This window comes from Camelus dromedarius, chromosome 34 (assembly GCF_036321535.1).
Source record: "Camelus dromedarius isolate mCamDro1 chromosome 34, mCamDro1.pat, whole genome shotgun sequence".
NCBI classification, from domain to species: Eukaryota; Metazoa; Chordata; class Mammalia; order Artiodactyla; family Camelidae; genus Camelus; species Camelus dromedarius.
The window spans coordinates 1,084,826-1,105,333 of record NC_087469.1 but is presented as its reverse complement, the minus strand read 5'-3'; the positions used below and the strand labels follow the sequence as shown (position 1 = coordinate 1,105,333).

Below are 20,508 nucleotides of genomic sequence, written 5' to 3'. Positions count from 1 at the left end.
CATTTTCCTATTTTTTTTCACTATAGGTTTCTATAAGATATTGAATATAGTTCCCTGTGCTATACAGTAGGACATTGCTGTTTATTTATTTTATATATAGTTGTTAGTATCTGCAAATCTCAGCCTCCCAAATATCCTTTCATACTCCCTTCCTCTCCAGTAACCTTAAGTTTATTTTCTATGTCTGTGAGTCTGTTTCTGTTTTGTAAGTAAGTTCATTTGTCTTTTTTTTTTTTCAGATTCCACATATAAGTAATATCGTACAGTACTCTTTATCTTTTTGGCTTATTTCACTTAGAATGACATTCTCCAGATCCATCCATGTTGTTTTGTTGCAAATGGCATTATTCTTTTTTATGGCTGAGTAGTATTCCATTGTGTAAATATACCACCCCTTCTTTATCTAGTCAACTGTCGATGGACATTTAGGTTATTTCCATGTCTTGCCTATTGTACATAGTGCTGCTACGAACATAGGAGTGCAAGTGTCTTTTTGAATTAAGGTTCCCTCTGGATATATGCCCAGGAGTGAGATTGCTGGATCATATGATAAGTCTATTTTTAGTCTTTCGAGGAATCTCCATACTGTTTTCCACAGTGGCTGCACCAAACTACATTCCCACCAACAGTGTAGGAGGGTTCCCTTTTCTCCACCCCCTCTCCAGCATTTATGGTTTGTGGACTTTCTAATGATGGCCATTCTGACTGGTGTGAGGTGATACTTCATTGTGGTTTTGATTTTCATTTCTCTGATAATTAGCAACACTGAGTATTTTTCATGGACCTACTGGCCATTTTTATGTCTTCACTGGAGAATTGCTTGTTTAGGTCTTCTGCCCATTTTTGGATTGGGTTGTTTATTTGTTGTTGTTGTTGTTATTAAGTTGTATGATCTGCCTATATATTCTGGAAATTAAGCTCTTGTCAGTCTCATCGTTTGCAAATATTTTCTCCCATTCCGTAGTTTGTCTTTTTGTTTTGCTTATGGTTTCCTTAGTTGTGCAAAAGCTTGTAAGTTTAATTAGGTCCCATTTGCTTATTTTTGCTTTTATTTCAGGGGCAATAGAAAATTATAAGTTTTAGGATGGTATACTTACTCCAAACATAGAGGGCAGTGTCCAATAACCCAGGATTCTAAACTCAACCAAAACTGAGCATTCAGTGAAATGGCCCTTATAATTACTTGTTACCATAGCACCAAAAAACTAAGTCGGATATTTAAATTTAGGAAAAGGGCACAGGGGCACTCATCACCCAGAAATCCAACACAGGACTGAGAAAAGAGTTAATTTTGAGGGAAAGAAAAGAGTGGGAGAAATAAAAAAGAAGAGAACAAGGGAGCCAATTCAATTTTACTGCAGTAATTCTTACTACCACCACGCTACACTTGGAAAAATGTGATTAAAACAAAGTGTGAGTAGTAATTATGGCTTGATAAATTACAAAGCATTTCCCCCAGTCCTCTCTATTTCTTGATTTTTTTTCCAGAAAATTATTTAATTTTTCAAAAAGTCACATTTTGTAAGTGTTAATCTGGGGGGGAAAAAAAAGCACTAAAATCTACACTGAGATGTAAAAACACAATCCACTACCTATAAGGGTTTTTTTTTCTCCCTAAAGGAAATCAAAAGAACAGATGGCAAGGAAATACTTCTGATTGAAATACATAGCTTTCATAAAAGAGACAGGAAAGATTTGCTATTTAATCTAACTCAATCTGTAAATATGATTATAGGTCTAATATATCCCTCATGCTTAGTTGTAATCTTAAATCTTTGGTTCAACTTAATTTAAAATGAATCGCATTCTTACCACCTTCCCTGAGAAATAAAATATATGTCAGAAGGTTTCAAAAAGACATTTACTGTATAATGAAATCACATTTAGTGGCTGAATAAGGAAAAGGCAGCTAATTAGCTGAAGCATCTGCAGAAGAATGATACGGAGACCATGTGGAAATGGAGTTCTGTGATGAGCCTCAATTAGCTGGTACCTGGAATCCCTCCAAGAGATAGACTTACGTAAAGTGCACTCTGAAATTCCCTTCGACTGTAGCTCCCTGTCCTTGGCAATTAAAAGCTTTTCTCAGCTATAACATCCGACGTTCTCGAATGTGCACATCTAAAAGACAGTTTCATTGTTACCTACCTAAACCGTCTCTGAATATTTCTGCATGTGGAATTTATTCTACCTTATCCTTAGCCTAAAATTTTACAGAAAAATTCCTGTACCCAGTGGAAAATATAAAGCTAATTTTAAATGTCATGTCCATTGCCAAGTGCAATTTAATACTTCCAAGATGACTAAATTACAAAGTTCTAAAGTCTTCATATAAAAACCCTCTCTCCCTCCCACACATGCCTGTCTTCTTGACAAGCAGGTAGAAACTGTCTCCAAGATTATCAGCTTGTCATGAACTGAAGGAATATTCTTTATGAGACAGAATCAGCTCAGGCACATTTACAATTTGAACATTTACTGTTAATGTAAAACACAGGCATCCTATGGAGCGACTGTTGACAAATGGGCGCCCTTTATTTCATCTTCTGCTGTCAGGTCCTCCATCATTTCTTACATTCACTGCATCTCAGAAGCATGAGGATAAATCACAACAGAATTACAACACTGCTATCTACAAAGATGAAAAAGGCACTTCTTTCTTTACTTTCCATCTGAAAGTCAAATATTGCAGATGACTGGGGTGCGGAAGAGAAAGAGTATTTAAGAGCGTATTTAGCGAGAGAGTATTTAGAAATACTAAACACGTGGCCATGTGACTCATTTTATATTTACTTACTGTGGATTTACGTCGGGGTTAATTTTTTTCAGTTCCATGATGTCTTCTATGGTTTTCTCGATAGCGTCGGAGTGAACGCTCACTGAAGTCTGCAACAGCTGGAAAACAAGTTTCAGTCGGTTCCCTGGCCGTGAACGCTGGTGTCTTAAGTGGAGTCTATTTAAATAGGGGCTTCAAGTATTTGTTTAAAGCTTCTAAAGGAAGACAGCAAACTAAAAGCAAAAACTGATTTCGTATTTGAATTCTAGTAAATTTGGTATCTTCAAAATGGGGGTAGTGCAATTTTCCTGATTAAGGTTATTAACATAAAACAAAAATAAATCAGTTTCCTTTTTAACCATCTTCATCTATTTCAAGATACTTATACTGAAATACATTGTATTTTCTTTTTCTCACTCAACATACATGGTTTCCTTTGTTAATGGGCATTACGTCTATGACTGAAGTACACAGGCAATACAGTCTTAAGGATGCCAAAATTAAATTAAATACTCAAGAATCTTGAAAAAACAGGTTATTTTTCTCTTAAATGGATGCTTACCTATGTACTATAAATGCTAGCATAGTGGCTTCTTTGATTTTCTTGGAAAACCTTGAGTATAAAGTTAAATGATTTGGATATTGAGGAAAAATACCAGAGTTAATACTATTCTTATTTTCAAGGAATTTAGTTTATGATTTGGAAAGAGGTATAAAAAAGGATTATTTCCACAATGAAATCATACCTGCATCATAAATCTGCCTAGAAATTCATGAGTAACTGCTCTCATGTAAAAAGGACAGTGGCTTGTGAGAGGAAACCAATTCTTTCTTCTCAGTTTGCATTAATATTCATAGCCAAAGATATATTTTTGTTTCTTAAAATTTTTACCTTTTGAGATGAAGGTAAACCTCCATGTAAAAAAGCTGCTGAAAAATACAGAAACAATTTTACTTACCTTACTTTTTGAATCCCTCAGTGATGTCTCTGTAAAAGAGATAATAAATCAAGCCATTCAAAAATTATCTTTTGCAAGTGGTTTGTAATTACTACACTGAAATATAACACCGCATCCGCAATCCCAGAGAGCCCACATTGTGCTTATTTCTTTGTCTCGTGCTTACCGATTTTCATGGTTCTGGAAGCTCCAGGCTTGGTACTGTAACAGATCCGCTGCAGTTCACATCTCCCAGTCAGCTTTCTCATTACAAATTTCAGGCAGCGCCACAAAAATTTACAGTAAAAATACAGGCACACCTGGATCAACATTCTGCCAAAAACAAAAGACAGGAGCCTTCCAACAGAACTCTGGAAAAGAACCGAAAGCAGCCACCACCAGCAAGGAAAGAAGCCCAGAAAGAAAAGCAACCGTTAGCCTTCTGGGTTTACAAGCACATTTCATTTTTCTAATCCCACATGGTTTTACTTGAAGCTGCTACGAAGCCCATCGCGGGGAGGAGCCCAGGGTCGGGAAGGACGCACACCGTGCCCGCGAGCTGCAGAACGCCCTATTCTACTAAGTCCGGTGTTCCAACAACCTGGGGGTGAAGCACGGAGGCCTTTTGCCCCTACTTTTGCCTAAAAATATTTTGAAGACAAATCAGTACCTTGGAAACAGAATCCTTGTGCGTTAGAAGTCGCGTCGGCCTCAGAGCCGGGGAAAGGACGCGCTACGGCTGCTCCCACCCTCCGCCTCCACGAACGGCCTCGGCTCGCCCCAGTTCGCTTCCGGCCGCTCCTTATCCTTAGTGCCTCGTTTTCCGCCTCCGTTTTATCTCTTCCTCTGCTCCCATGCTTTCCCCCTTTCCCCTGTTTTCCCTTAGGCACTGCTGTCCTCTTTGCGAACTTGGTTTTGTGGCCACTTGTCTCCTGTTGACCAATCCCAACACTTCTTGGATGGGCCAGAAGCTTCCTCGTTAGTTCACTCAACAAGCAGGCTGGCCTTTAGGCCCCCAACATTCTCCGATTTAAACCTTCCCCAAACTCGCCCTCTTAGCAAGTTCGTTCTTGGCTCCTGATAAAGTTTTCTTTATTGCGCATCCTAACTCGCTCCTTAACAATCACACACCACTCGTGCACTTACTCACAATGTCTCTGGCACACATGAATTTGTGTTTTATGCCAACTTTTAGTTTTTAATACGTTGAGTGTCTACTACTCCGTGGTATTGTTCAGCGTCTCAAAACGACTCAGGCTACAGAAGAGAACTTATCATGCAGGAACTTACACTCAACCCACCTTCCCAGCTTCTCTTAATACTGTGTGTTCCTAAAAGGCAGGATTATGTGTTACATCTTATTGGTGTCATTTCTAAAAGATATTTCTTTCCCTCAAATACTCAGTAATTCCCTCCAGCTCTAACATAAGGTGACCCACATGAGTTAGTGTAGTTAACTAATAGGCTCAATGATGTGAGTAATCCCTGAATTCCAACCAACACCTTGATTGTGTTCCTTTGCTCAAATTGCTTTGGCTCCAATACCTTGAACAGCCTGTGTTAAAACCAGCAATTCCAACAGGCTTACTTGTACAAAGGGATGAAGTCTGTATCATATAAATGAAAAAGGAATGGAGGAAACATAAGTGACCAAACTGCTACACTAAGATATGACAGAATTGTTTGTAGGCAATAAAGTTATATTCTTGAATATCTAATAATACAAGAAAATGTCCATAATATGCTTATCAAATAGGGAAAAGTTAGAAAAGAACATGTATGGAATAATCTACTTTTTCTTTAATAATACAAAAAATGTGATGGTGACATAAACAAGGAGAAAAAGACTGGTGGGACACACAACAAAAAGGTTAACAGTAGTATTTCTGGGTAATGGAATTATGAGTAATTTTTATTTTCTTTTCAAAATATATATATGTTACCTGATTTCAGAAAAAAGAAAGTTCTAACAACAATTAAAATGTATAAAAAGATCACCAAAACCATTACAAAAGTACATATGAAATTTCCATGTGACGTCAGAGTCTGCTGAAAGTCAAAAAATGGATTTACTTTGTTGTAAATTCTGAAATTCAACTGTTTTAGTCAAATACATTCTAAGATCTGTTAGGATTTAGGTTATCAGCTTCCCTCCAAAAAGTGAGCCTACAAATAAATTTGGTGGAACATTTTAATTAGATGAGTGAGAAATTTTACAAAACCTCAAGTTGCTCTCTTGGGAAAAATTTTCCATTTTTCCAACTACTGGATAGTTATGCCAGAAAAAAAGATTGAGCAATACATTTGTTCACTGGTTATCAGCATACTAATAACTGGTTGGGATTAATTCTATCACTAAGTCAAGGATAAAGCTTTACATAGTATCTGCCCTTGTGGTACCCATGTGCAACTTCCGGTGAAGTTTGCCTAGCATGTGGGCTAGCTCCTCAGATGAAGCCTCTTTTAAGTCTGTGCATCTGGGCTCCATGATAATCAGGTTCTTACAGTATAAATCCTCCTAGAGAAAAGGGTTCTGATTTTTCTTTAAGTAGTATCTTTGTGTTCTCCCCACTTAGGGTCCAAGTCAAACTACAAACTACTGAGTTTCCCCCATGCAACTTCTTCATCAGATCTATACAGAGATGTGGCCTGAGACCTACAGGTGTCATCCCAGGTGGCAGGAAGCACCTAGATGTAAAGTGACTTACGGCCCATCTGTAATTCCTCCTACTGGCCTTCTCGCACATGCCACATGCGAAGAAAATGCCCGGGGAATTGTTTTGCATCAAGACAGCCTTACATAAAAGAAGAGAAAAGACACCACGTTCTATTGCTTTTCTTTTGTCTTTTTTTCAGGCCCCCTGGGGATACGCACACTGTCAAAGACAGGGGAACCCAGTGGAAATCCACAGTGAAGGGTCAGAGATGACACATGACTTGTTAAGTCTCACTGCTCTGAGAGGTGGATCACAACCCTCTCACACAGTAGCAGAAACAATATTACAAACTGTGAAAGGGAAGTGCCCATTTGTGTATCCTGTGACCTGACACTTACATACGGCTTCCTTACCCTTTCATAATTTCTGGGCCAGTAGTCCTGATCATGCTCTTTATTACCCAGAATGTGTTTTGATTTTTTTCCCCTTGTTTTTCTAATGGGCCAACATGCCCACAATTACTTCATTAAAAGGCCACCTTGTTATGCTAGGCGCTGTATTTCTTGCTATGCTGGGAATTATATTTTTTTCAAGCCAGATCATCAGATCAAACAAGGCTTTGACAGATATAATTTATTTTGCATTTAGATCATAAGCCTAAGGCATGGTCAGAGGTGGAAATACCAGAGGCGGAAATGCCTACCCCTTACTTTGGCAGGCTTATTTTGATGACAGAACAAATATCCAAGTTGCTTCCTCATGAAAGGACCAGATCAGCAAAACCTCCGTGTGAGCATCTCAGGGTGGCTGTTCTCCACCATCCGGTGCTGCCAGGAGCCCACCTCTTAAATGTCTGGACCTATTTAAGGGCCTCAATTGTAAAGTTTATGGAAAAACTGTGACGGTCCAGATGTGAATGATCAACCTGATGAAATATTTTGGGAGAGTGTTAAACTGGTTTGGAATGTTTACCCTGAAAAGGAAGAAATGAAGAAGTAAGTCTTTAAATGCTCTTAAGCTAATCAGTAGTTAGTTTAGGAAAAAAGAAAGGAAGGAAGGAAAGAAGGGGAGGAGGGAAGAAAGGTGTGTCTGTTTCTGATCTGAGTTTGGGAACTTTGGGGTTTATATACCCTTCCTCCTTTTAATTTCCTTTATGTCCTTATGTTTCTGACTGCATGCATGGAGTGAAGGCATCTCAAATGTACCTGTGAGGCAGATCCCATTTGCTTTCTTTAACCCCCATCCTTCTGTTCTTACCCTTAGAAGAGTTACTACCATGCTCTCTCCACCATTTGAACCCTACAATCATTCATTTATTTATTTTAATTTTTGCGGGGGGTTTAATTAGGTTTATTTATGTATTTTTTCAGCGGAGGTACTGGGGGTTGAATCTAAGACCTCATGCATGCTAAAGCATGTGCTCTACCACTGAGCTATGCCCTCCCCCAGGAATCCTATATTCAGAGGGTTTATAGCTCTCCTTGTTTTTAACTCTTGGCCTGAGTCATCAAACCAATAAACTCAGTTTTATTTAGGGGAATATTTTGCTTTTTTTCTTCGTAACACTAGACTTAGTTTTCTTAGTTCTGACGGAGAATTCTCAAATCACTAGTGAAAAGATCTGTTACATTTTGTTGGAACAACAATCAAATTCTCAAGACTACAAAGAGAAGATCTGATCACCAGCTCCTATTTTTAATAAATATCTGCACAGACAGCAGTTTTCTGTGTTTGTTTCTGGTTTTTTGACTCACAGCTTTTTGATAGTGTTCCGAAGGACTTACTGTAGCTTCCTAAGATGAATGCCTTGCTTAAGCACTGGGAGAATCCGATTTAATAATAACTACTTGCACACGTTCTAATTCCAACATTTTCTGTTACTACCACTTATTAATATGCTGCAGCGTGACGTTTATGGCTGAGTTCACAGCATTGTCCTTCCATGAGGCAATTACGATCACTTTCATTATTTAACATTCATTCTCTAGCCTGCACAAGAATAGTCACCCAATGTCAGTTACTCAAAACGAATCATATCTCTGCTACCAAATCAAAGTGAGCTCCTGTCTCCTGGTTCTTTGTTAGAGGGATCCATTCAGCAGGGACGGGGATGCACTAGGACCCCGTAGGCTCCCGCCTTGGGGGTGAGGGGTCATGGGTACCTGTACTGCAACACTACTCCATCATCTTAAATTTGTGATTCTGACGTCTTCTTTTGGAATAATTAGAAAAGAGGCTTATTTTGAACAGTTTTGATGAATTTGCTAATGAAAGTTAATTCTTGCTTGAAGAAGTCCTGTAATAAACAAGAAGGACACTATTGGTGAGGAAGGAGACATACAAAATAACCACAATTCTTGGATCAAACCAAGTTTCCTAAGCAAAACACTGTTTCATCTAAACAGCCATAAAGAACAACAGAGTGTTCAATGCTTCCAGCATTTCTTGTACTTTCTAAAATGATATTTTAAAATATTTTAGTTGCTCTATTGAAGTTCCCAACTAGGGGCACTGGCAGTTGGAAATTAACTTGTCAACAGGTATTTGGCCTAGTAAATGGGACCCTCTCTATAATGAGCATTCCACTAGGAAGAGAGGCTGCAGAGGACTTGTCACATCAACCGGAAATGTGAACTCAAAGAAATCATTTGCAAGCCTCTAGAAAAACAAGAGTATTTCCCGCATTGAGCAGCGGTGAGGCAGTGCAGTCTTCATCTGAAGGGAGCAGGCTGCCTTTCAAAACAGTGGGTATAAACCTATCATGGATAGACATTCTTTCAAATTCTATCTTTAATTCCAGGAAAATGTTATATAAGGGATTAGCTGACTGTGGTAAAACCAACATAATAAATTAATGGTTTAAGCTTTTCTTTTCAAAGAAAAGGAGACACGGGTCTCTCTTAAATTATGAATGACATCACTATTCAATTAAACTTTTAATGATTAAATACATACATTTTATAAGACATTTTTTAAAATTCAGGGTCTTTGTCTATTTGGATAACACTTTTATTAACTTATTTGTAAGGGAAGCAGCAAACAGATTATGCTTTGACATTTAAAAAGCATTTAGACAGGGGGAATGACCAAGGTCACAGAGCAGGAACACCCTGAGCTCACCTCTCCCCACGGCACACCAAAATCACAACTATTCAGAGAGCAGCAACTGATGAGAAGGACCAGAAGACAAGCAGGAAAGATCTACAGCTAAAGATAATAATCACAATGGCAGAGATTTTCCCCAAGGAGCAAGGGGTCCGGGCCCTACATCAGGCTCCCCAGTCCGAGGGTCCTGCACTGGGAAGATGAGCTCCCGGAACATCTAGGTATGAACATCAGTGGGACTTAATTCCTGGGGAGCCAGAGGGCTGTGGGAAATACACTCCACTCTTAAAGGGGCCGCACAAAACCTCACGGGCCCTGGGACCCAGCTGTTGATCCTGGGGAGCCTCCGGGAGAGACAGGGGGCAACTGGGCTCACCCTGGGTGCACAGACGCTGGCACATCCATTTTGGGGAGCTCATTCTGCCACAAGGACACTGGTGCTGGCAAGTGTCATTCTGGAATCCTCCCTGGAGCTTCTGAGTCCTGGGACCTGGCCCCGCCCATCAGCCTGTCAGCACCAGCACTGGGATGCTGCAGGCCATGAAACCAGCTGGGCAGGAACACAGCCCACCCACCTACAGCACTGTTGCCCTAAGACCCTCTGAGCCCACAGCCACCCCACGATGTGGCCCTGTCTACCATAAGGCCCAGGGCCCGGTCCCACATACCAGGGCAGGGACTCTAGCCAGTCTCACCCACTAGTGGGCAGGCGCCAACCTTGGGATTCCCCTGGGCTCTGGCCCTGCCTACAGGTGGGTGTGCACCCCTCCCAGGAACAACACAGCTGCCCACAGCCTGCCATGCCAGGACCCGGCCTACCCACCAGCAGGCCAACAGCAGTTCTGAGACACCCTGGGTCCCTTGACCAGCCACCCCAGGATCCAGCCCCACCAACCAGTGGGCCAAGACCACCTCTGGGACAGCCCAGACCCCATAACCAGCAGGGTCAGGAGCCAGGCCCACATACAAGCAGGCTGAAACCAGCTTTGGAACCCCCAGGGCTCTGCAGCCAGGGAACCTGGGACCTATTCTTACCCCAGGCTGACACCAGCTCTGAGACACCCTGTACCCCTCAGCCAGCCATCCTGGGATCCAGCCCCACTCACCAGTGGGCTGACACCAGCTCTGAGATACCCTACACCTTGCAGCCAGCTGTGTTAGGAACCAGCCCCACCCAGGAGCATGCAGATACCACCCCAGGCCCACCCCAGGCCCCAGATCTGCCAACCAGCAGGTCAAAACTGGTGGTACCTCCAGTTCCAGGACCCCCAGGGCTGTGCAGCAGCAGACACTGGGACCTGGCTCCGCCTATCCCAGGTTGACACCAGCTCTGAAACACCTTGGACCCCTCGGCCAGTCACCCTGGGATCCAGCCCCACTTACCAGCGGTCTGACATTTTGGGACACGCCAGACCCCACAGGCAACCATGTTATGAAAAGGCTCTGTGCACCAGTAGGCAGACACTTGATCCAAGACCTCCAGCCCCATGAACATCCACCCTGGATCCCAGGTCTGCCCACCAGTGGGCCAGCACTTGGTCCTGGACCCCCGAAGCTATACCCAGCTCATGATCCAGCCCTGCCTACCAGCTACCAGCAGCCTCTGCACAAGGCAGGTCTGGGTCGACCAATCAGATTGAGGTGGGGGTTGGGGGGACAGCCACACCTACCAGACACAGGAGTCAGTCTGCCACAGCAGAAGGACCACACAGTCCACACAGGGGGCACCCCAAGAGCATACAGCTCTGATGACGAGAGGGGAGTGTACCACTTAGATACAAAAGGCATCTCCTACCAAAGGCCACTTCTCCACGGTCAGGGAACGTAACGCACCTCCCAGATACACAGAAATAAAGACAGCAAATTAGGCAAAACGAAGAGACAGAAGAACACATTCCAAAGGACAGGATAAAACCCCAGAAGAAGAACTAAGTGAAGCAGACATAAGTAACCTACCTGATAAAGAGCTCAAGGTAATAATTGTAAAGATGTTCAAAGAACTTAGGAGAAGATTGGATGAGCAGAGTGAGAAGTTGGAAGTTTTTAACAAAGATTTAGAAGACATAAAGAAGAACCAAACAGAGATGAGGAATGCAACCACTGAAATAAAAAATATAGCAGAAGGAATCCACAGTAGATTAGACAATACACAGGAACAGATCAGCAAGCTGGAAACAGAAGAGAGAAAATCACTGATGCTGAACAGAAAAAAAAATGTAAAAAAATGAAGGCAGTTTGAGAGACCTCTGAGACCACATTAATCATACTAACAGTTACATTATAGGGGACCCAGGAGGAGAAAAGATAGTGAAAGGGGCAGAGAACATATATGAAGTCATAAGAGCTGAAAACTTCCCCATCTCGGGAAAGGAAACAAACATCCAGGTCCAGGGGCAGAGGAGCTGGGAAGCTGATGCTCAAGTTCTAACAGAATCTCTCATGGCAGCTTGATGCATTGGGCAGGCTCTGAGGTCACCTTCAGGAAACTGCTTAGAAAACTGTTCAGCTTAACATATTTCAACAAGGGTGTGGAAACAGTTTTTGCTTGTTTTAATGCAGGAAACAAAATAATTAAAATAAAATTATTATTATTAATTATTACTAATAAATTATTAAAAATAATAATTAAAATGTATGTATGAATAAATATACGTGTGTATATATACATACACATATATGTATGTGTATTACGTATATATACACATACATGGTGTGTGCGTTAAGTGCGTCCTAAAACAGAAAATTATGGCTAAAAGTACCAGTCTACAGTGAGGTGTTCAGATGCACAGGACAAAAATCTACCCCTTCTCAGGACTTTGCTTCTACATCTCATAAATAAGGATAGTCAGTGTCTCAAGCAAGCCTAGTCAAATTCTGGAATAATTACACAACCCTGCACTTCTGGCCCCTCAAAAGCAGTGGAAGCTAATTGGTGCTGAATGGAAAGGTGACCTGATTACATAGGAAAGTGTCTGAAGTCTGACTCCAAGTCTAGTCTCAGTTTGCCGCTCTGAGCTGTGTGACTGGGGACAAGCTACTTGTGTCTCTGAGTCTCTCCTCTCTCCTCTGTAAGGTGAAGGGAATGGGCTGTCTGGCTCTAAGATAAGGCTAGACGTTTGTTGTAAGGGAAACAGATTTTTTGTGTCTGACTCACCTTCTCTTCAAGGTCCACATCAGGTCAGGGCGAAAGTGTTACTGTGCTTCTAGGCTGTTTTATGACGTGTTTGCAAAGGTGTCCAAGAACTGCCCCCAACTTTCTCTTTGCAACGTTATCTTCTACACACCCTGAACAGCGTCTACAGCCAATGAACCTGGACCACCTGCTGCGGTGGCAGCTGGTCACACTTCCCCAGGCTTTGTTCCCAGCACTTTCCCCACCTCCCACGTCCCGTCTCCCTTTCCTTCAGCATCCCCTCAGTGAAGCCTTCCCTGAATACTCCTGTCACAAAACGCCTGCAGCAAGTCACTGATCACAGGCCTGCTTTTATCTTCCTGTTGTAGGCGTGGCTTCATCTCCTGACCACGTGGAATGTTACTTTGGAGCAGAGACCATCTCCTATTCACTTTTGTATTACCCAGAACACCTCACAACAGGTACACAGTGAGGGGGTAACATGATGCAAAAATTATGAGAAACAGCTCTGATGTCAGACAGGCCTGCATTCAAATATCTGTGGGACCTTGGTTGAGTTTCTCAACTTTGCTAAGACTTCTTACCTGTGCTGTAAAATGGGATATTAATTCCTACCTTAGTATAATTGTTATGAAGAGAAAATAAAAAGTGTGGCATAGTACTGGAATTCTTACTAAAATGCCTTCTAAATGAATCAGTGGACCAAGAGATGAGTCAAGTGCGAATGACTTATAAAATCCCACCTGCAGATATTTTTTTGCTAACTGGACATCTTCACCTAATCATAGGAGTAAAACACTGTTTTCCCCTCAACTGTCTTACAGCCAGGGTGTGGGTACAAGTCTGCTCAGTATCTCAGTTTCTCCCGTGGAGGTCTGAGTTTGGCAAATGCCTTCCTTTCCTCTGCTCTGCCTGAGGAAGGTATGCAGTGAAGTTCACGGTCAAGAAACTGAGATCCTGAGGCTGAAACAGTTGAAAGCAATTATTTATATGGAGTGACTTATACCTGCCCCTTTATTAGAAAAATTCAAAATTAATAATGTTCTGATGACCTTACCAATATATAATCTCAATCACTAAATCCTAGTAAAGGAAAAGATCTACAGTACAAGTATTATTAAATTAAAATAAATGAAATATATTACACAAACTAAACCTTAAGCCTCAGTTCTATTTAGGGCTCAGAAAGTGCCCCCTCTTTTTCCGCTCACACACAGACACACTTTCTTCTCAGTTTTATCCCTTGTATCCTTTGAATGCAGATCATGGCTAAAGTCGTATCGGGTGACTATGGGGTACTTTTCCAATATCTCATATCTACCCTCAATTTCCTGTAGCATTTATTTCTAACATCTCATGGAATTGTTTTTAAACAAACATCAAATGTTTTATCCACTCCCTTAAGCTCTGAGTGTTTATACCATTAATATATGTGACGATAGCAGTGAGTTAGGGCAGAGTACAGCCCCCATGTATTGTAAATGTGGATTAAAATCCATTCCTTCCCATACCTGGTTTCTTCAAGGTTAACCCCGTGTCTTCTGAGGCTGTACTTGGCCTCAGAAGCTGCTCATTCTAGAGTAACTCAGAAGTGGACAGATTATTCTGTGGGCTTTTAAATAATGCTGACTCTGCTCAGTGAACGTCCACTCCTTTTTCCACATAATATATTTGCCGAGCTCAGGAATTAACACCTGATTTGTTCATGTTATTTTATGCAACCATCTCTTTGGTTCAAATGAAAAAGATTGCCCATTGTCCACCATCTGTGGGAATGGACTCCAGGGAACAGAAGATAATCTGAATTATCCAACAGAGCCTGGAATTTAGGATTATTACTCCTTGCCCTCTTATCCCTCCAAATTCCATAAACATTAACATATAATGAACACACACGATAAATTAATTTTAAAAAGCATTAAAAACAAAAATTTACAAAAGTTAAAGCCAAAAGCAATAATCAATTAAAGAGAGGCAATGATTGAGTTTCCTTTTATCATTTCAAAACCAATGGGCAATGAAAATCCTCAAGTTTTTTCTTGATGCATAATTTATTATTCTAGCTTCAGTTTCACACAAATAATCAATGTCAAGTACTATTTATAAAATAAATATGCCAAGTTGAAAGAGAAAAATTTGTATCAGAACACATAACTGACAGGGACATGCCAGTTCCATTACCCTTGGTGCTGGTCTGTGTGAAATTAGAGTGGTAGATTTTTCACTGTTATCAGTTTTAAATCATCAAATACAAATTTAAAAATATAATCTCTACTAAACACAGTGTTGCACACCTATTCAATTTAACAAAAACTAACAGAAGTAAACAAATGCTCCTATCTCTCCTAAAATGGCTGGTTTTGAGCCACTCAAGTTTTTTCTAAAACAAAACATTGAAGAAGAAAATTCAGTAGCACAAAGCTTCACAGAAACCTCACCACTACCATTTCCCCTCTCACAAAAGGAGTTCCTGACTTAAACGCTTCACCTAACGCTAAAGCTCTGTGTTAACATGATTCTTCAGCTAAAAAACATCATGTTTAAACTCAAGGGGGAATTCATAGACACGAATTTCTTATGAATGCGTAAACAGATAGGTTAGTTGCCATGGCAACCAAGAAAATATATCAGGTCAAATACTTTGCTGGCAAATGTCCTAGTGATCTTTCAAATACTGTCTTTTTACACAGCTGAGATAAACAGGCTGAGGAGTCTTCTGTATGATAAAACAAATGCTGATGCCTAAAAACAGTGACCTCCTGAGAGGGTTTTCACAATTCTAAGCTTGAGTAAACACCAGTAGTCACACCAAAACATAGTGACTCCTACACCAACTGACCTAGGTGCGCCAGAAATGACGATGCAACGAAAAACCAGTGGGGAAAAGAAAATCTTAAACTGCAGCCACTGCAAGAATTAAATCATTTCCTAAAAGAAGTAAGCCCACTAATGATTTTCTTAGAGAAAATAGCCAGAACATGGTACAAGAATACATAATATAGGTAGGCCACCATCTTGTAGGAAAGAAACTCAGTATCTGGAAAGTGTCGGGGGAAGGTATAGCTCAGTGATAAAAGTGCATGCCTAGCATGCACAAGATCCTGGGTTCAATCCCCAGTACCTCCATTAAAATAAATAAGTAAATAAATAAACTTAGTTACCTCCTCCCCAAAACAAAGAAAACCAATAAAAATAAAATATTTTTAAAAACCAAATATTTTTTCTCTTTAGAGTAAAAATAAATAGTACTAAAGTTTTTGAGTATCAAGGAAAAAAAAAATCTACCATGATAATTCACCTGTTCATCTGATCAATAAAGAATTTCTATTAAAACATGCTCATTAAATATTTTAGAGTTATTTCTGTAGAATACAGATTCTAGATTTTTTACCTATCAAAACTGTATAACTATTCTGAATACTCTATATGAATTTAACTGTGCTAAGTGAATTTATTTTAAACCTGTACTATTTTTGTGTTAGTAATGCCATTAGTATTTTTATCTTTCACAAGACTACTTGGACATTTTTAAAGGACAATTGCAAACATTTAAAGGAATGCTGGTAGTCAACATTTGTCATATAGTTCAATTTGTGTTTTCTTTAGTAAAATAAATGTGGATTATATCAAGGGAAAAAAAAAACCAAATATCTGGAAAGTGTGTTTATTTCCTAACTTTCAGAACCAACTTAACTTCATTTTGTCATATATTAATATACTATAAAATTTCTCTAAGAATTCATTTATAGAGTTGTGTATGACAGACAATACTCTTGAAAATAATTATAATTATAGATCCAGCTAAATGGCTTTCAAGACAAGACAATATCACTGTAAACACACAAACATAAACAGCACTTTATCCAGTACAATCTTCAGAGAACCAAAAATTAATACAGGTTTCAGAGACACCACTGAAGCAGGAAGAGCAAAAACTTAGAGCATATATTTTTCACCAAAAAAGGAACATTAGAAAATGCCTCTGTGGATTGGTCAGCCAACCAAAATCAATATTTAAATGTAGATCAACTTTAGGAAAATGATTCTACACAAATTACACTGACTCCCTGGCAACAAATTCCCCAAACCTCAGCCTTAGGGCTTTAGAAACACAGGCCATCAAAGTACGCCTGCCCCGTGCTTTTGTGCCCATATTCCTGTAAAATCTCTTAAAATCCCCTCCTTACATGATGCTGTCTCTTGGCATCAGTATGCGTATAGAGTTAGCAGAGGAATCTGCTAGATGGCCAAATTATTCTTAGCCAAAATCCAGTGCTATTTTATGCAATCCTGAGACCCAGTTATAGGATCACCAACGGTGAACACAGATATTATACTAACTGTTAAGGAAGTTTCTCCGTTTTAGAGGGCTCCTCCAGGAAACCATAAACACTCACCTTAGGAAGTGCTTCATGGTGCCTGTTTTGATTATCCAGGTGTTATCCAAACTGTCCTCGAGTAACTGCTTCCAGATTTGCCTTTGTCAAAGTAACTGTAAGCTGTGAGGAGAAATTAGAGAGGCTTACTGTTAATGGGGTGGGAAAGCCAAATTTCTACTTACCTTAGTGAAGCAGATAAGGTTAACGTTATGGACCCAGAATTTTATTAACTGAACTGCCCACACAGCAACGCATTCACTGAATGGAGATTCCGGCTAAAGCCTTTCCCTTCCTAATGAACACAATTAGTCTTTCATTTTAAGTCACCTGCTGGAGAAATGGTTAGTTTTATGAGCAACCTTTTCCATAATAAACTCTCCCTCTGCTTTGCACGCTGCTGTTATATCCTGAAGAGCAGTATTTGTAAGAAAAATAAAAATGAAGAACCATTAAGTTAACTATCCTGATTTCTAGGTATCAGATGGTCTTAAATCTGGCAGCCTCAATCTTCCAGAAGTACAACTCAGAAAATAACTAGAAGAAATTGGTAACGTCATTAAGCTAAAAAAAAAAAAAGAAAAAAAATGCTGATGAAGTGCCAAGTACTCCAAACAAATGAAGGATATGCCCCTGGTCCCATTTTGGGGGGCACTGTGACTAAAACAGTAAAATGATATATTTGTTTAGCACATTTCAGTTTACAATTTGCTTTCACGAAATCTACAATAACCGGGCGGTGTGGGAAGAGTGTAGCTCAGTGGTAGTGATGCATGAGATGAGGTCTGGGTTCAATCCCTAGTACCTCCATTAAACAAACAAACCAAATTCCCCCCCCACAAAAGAAGAAAAAAATCTAGAGTATCAAGTTATTGGTCTTCTTCCAACAAGAAGGAACACCAGAAGCTGCCAACAAAGCAGCAAACTGGGATGAGATATCAAGAAACAGACTAGAAAAGAGAGAGTGGCTGGAAGCAATAGCAGGATGACATCACCTCATGAAAAAAGAGACAGATGGACACCAGCTGCAGCAAGATGGGGAACTGAGTGTGTAGACAAATGGCTTAGGGCAGAGACACACTTATCAACTAGAACAGCCCAGGAACGTGGGCAACTCAGCCAAAACAAAAGCCAGTCTTTTCTCTTTTTTTAAAATTGAGGTATACAGTTGATTTACAGTATTACATAAGTTCAGGTGTACAACATAGTGATTCACAGTTTTCTAAGGTTATACTCCATGTGTACTTACTGTAAAACATTGGTTAGATTCCCTGTGCTGTACAATACATCCTTGTGGCTTATTATATACATAGTAGTTTGTGTCAGTTAATCCCCAACCTTTATCTTGCTCCTCCCCCTTCCCTCCCCCTACTAGTAATCACTAGTTTGTTCTCTGTATCTGTCTGTTTCTTTTTTTTTTTTGTCATATTCATTAGTTTGATTTTTTTTTTTTTGGATTCCACATATAAGTGATATCAAACGGTATTTGTCTTTTTCTGTCTGACTTAATTCACTAGGCATAATACCCTCCAAATCCATCCCTGTTGATGCAAATGGCAACATTTCTATTTTTTAAGGCTGAGTAGGATTCCATTGTACCTGTATACCACATCCTTTGTATCCATTCTTCTGTTGATGGACACATAAGTTGCCTCCATATCTTGGCTATTGTAAATAATGCTGTTATAAACATCAGGAATGTTGACTAAAAAATGCACAACCTAAAAGTTGAGAGTTAGTTTTATTCGGTGGACATTTCTGAGGACTTAAGCCCGGAATACAGCCTCTCAGAAAGCTCCAAAGAGGCAGGGGAGGAGCCACAGTATACAAGAGTTTATGCAACAAAGACCAGGTAGCTGGAACATCAAAAGATTACTGTTAATTAAAGAAAACCAGGTATCTCAAGTTAAGAAATTTAGTGCTTTTCTATGTACAGAAAGGTGCAAAGTCTAGGCTCATTGAAATCACTTCTTTGATATGTACCCAGCTATCTAGGGCCAGTATCCTGTTCTTTCACATCCTGAGTTTCCTCAGGGTGCAGTGCTACGGGGTGGGGGTGGCAGAGGCTGGGTTGCCCACTTGTCTCCATCCTAAGTTCCCTCCAGCTCACTGTCAGGGGCAACCATAGCAGCTTGACGGCCACAGCATCCTTTGTTTACTGATATGGCAAGCAGTATTTTTCATTCGTAGGTGAATGTATCTTTTCAAATTAGTGTTTGTGATTTTTCAGATACATAATTGGGAGAGGAACTGCTGGGTCATATGGTGGTTCTGTTTTTAGTTTTTGTGAGGAACCTCCATACTGTCTTCCAGTGGCTGCACAGATTTACATTCCAACCAGCAGTGTACGAGGGTTCCTTTTTCTCCACATCCTCACCAACATCTGTAATTTGTGTTCTTTTTGATGACAGCCATTCTGACATGAGTTGATACCTCACTGTGGTTTTTATTTGCATTTTTCTGATGATTAATGATGTTGAGCATTTTTTCAGTTCCTGTTGACCATCTGTATGTCTTCTCTGGAAAATGTCTATTCAGGTCTGTTGCCCATTTTTTAATCAGGCTATTTGTTTTGTTTTGGGGTTTTGTTTTGTTTTTTTTTTTTGATGTTGAATTAAATGGGCTATTTATATATTTTGGATTAACCCCTTATTGGTCATATCATTTGTAAGTATTTTTCCCCATTCAATAGGTTGTTATTTTGTTTTGTTGGTTTCCTTTGCTATGAAAAAACTTTTAAGTTTAATTAGGTCATATTTGTTTACTTTTGCACTTTTCCCCCCTTCACTTTAGGAGATACATCCAAAATATATTGCTATGATTTATATCAAAGAGTGTTCTGCCCATCTTTTCTTCTAGGAGTTTTATGGTTTTCAGTCTTACATTTAGGTATTTAATCTATATTCAGTTTAATTCTGTACATAATTTGAGAAAATGTTTTAATTTCATTCTTTTGCATGTAGCTCTTTTGTTTATTGGGGATTTTGCCAGTCTTTTCTTTAATACATAGCTGTTTCTGTAAATATTTCATGCATGCTTGAAAAAAATTACTACATAATCAACTTAAGATTGTGGTTGCTTCTGGGAAAAGGTTTTAGGATTGGGAAAGGGAAAAATGGCCTTCAATTTTACAAATGTTTAATTTATTAAAAAAGCAAAATAAAGGGGAATGATTTGTTCATTTTAGGTAGTAGAAACGTATATTATTCTTTGTATTTTTGTGGCTTTTTAAAACGAATCCAAATTTTAATTAAAAAGTGCTAGTGTCTACCCAGAGCCCAGATCATGGTTTCAAATACATTCTCCAGTTAAAGGAACCAGGGCTCCTTGGAAAAATGTCTGATTCTAGGGTTGGAGCTGGAAATATATAAGGTGGGTCTGAAGCATCTTCTTGTGCCAGAAAGTAAGGAAGTGCTCAAAAGACAATCAGGAATATGTCAAATAAACACAGGCGCCAACTGAGAGTTCCCAAAGGCCAGTGCTGGAACAGTCTGAGTAACAAAATAAATAAAGTAGTACTGGA

General features: G+C 39.8%; 1 protein-coding gene across 2 annotated transcripts in view; it reads right to left on the bottom strand.

Moving 5' to 3' along the window:
• The window catches only part of ELMOD1 (ELMO domain containing 1), a 73,620-nt gene that overhangs the window by 30,157 nt on the left and 22,955 nt on the right, over nucleotides 1-20,508 (bottom strand). For both annotated transcript variants that reach the window (XM_031443781.2, XM_031443782.2), the window contains exons 2-5: nucleotides 17,007-17,108; nucleotides 3,902-4,047; nucleotides 3,736-3,764; nucleotides 2,798-2,895 (exon numbers count right to left, since the gene is read on the bottom strand). In XM_031443781.2, the coding sequence (XP_031299641.1) occupies nucleotides 2,798-2,895; nucleotides 3,736-3,764; nucleotides 3,902-4,047; nucleotides 17,007-17,023 (290 nt within the window). In that variant the 5' untranslated portion in view covers nucleotides 17,024-17,108. The remainder of the gene's footprint in view (nucleotides 1-2,797; nucleotides 2,896-3,735; nucleotides 3,765-3,901; nucleotides 4,048-17,006; nucleotides 17,109-20,508) is intronic.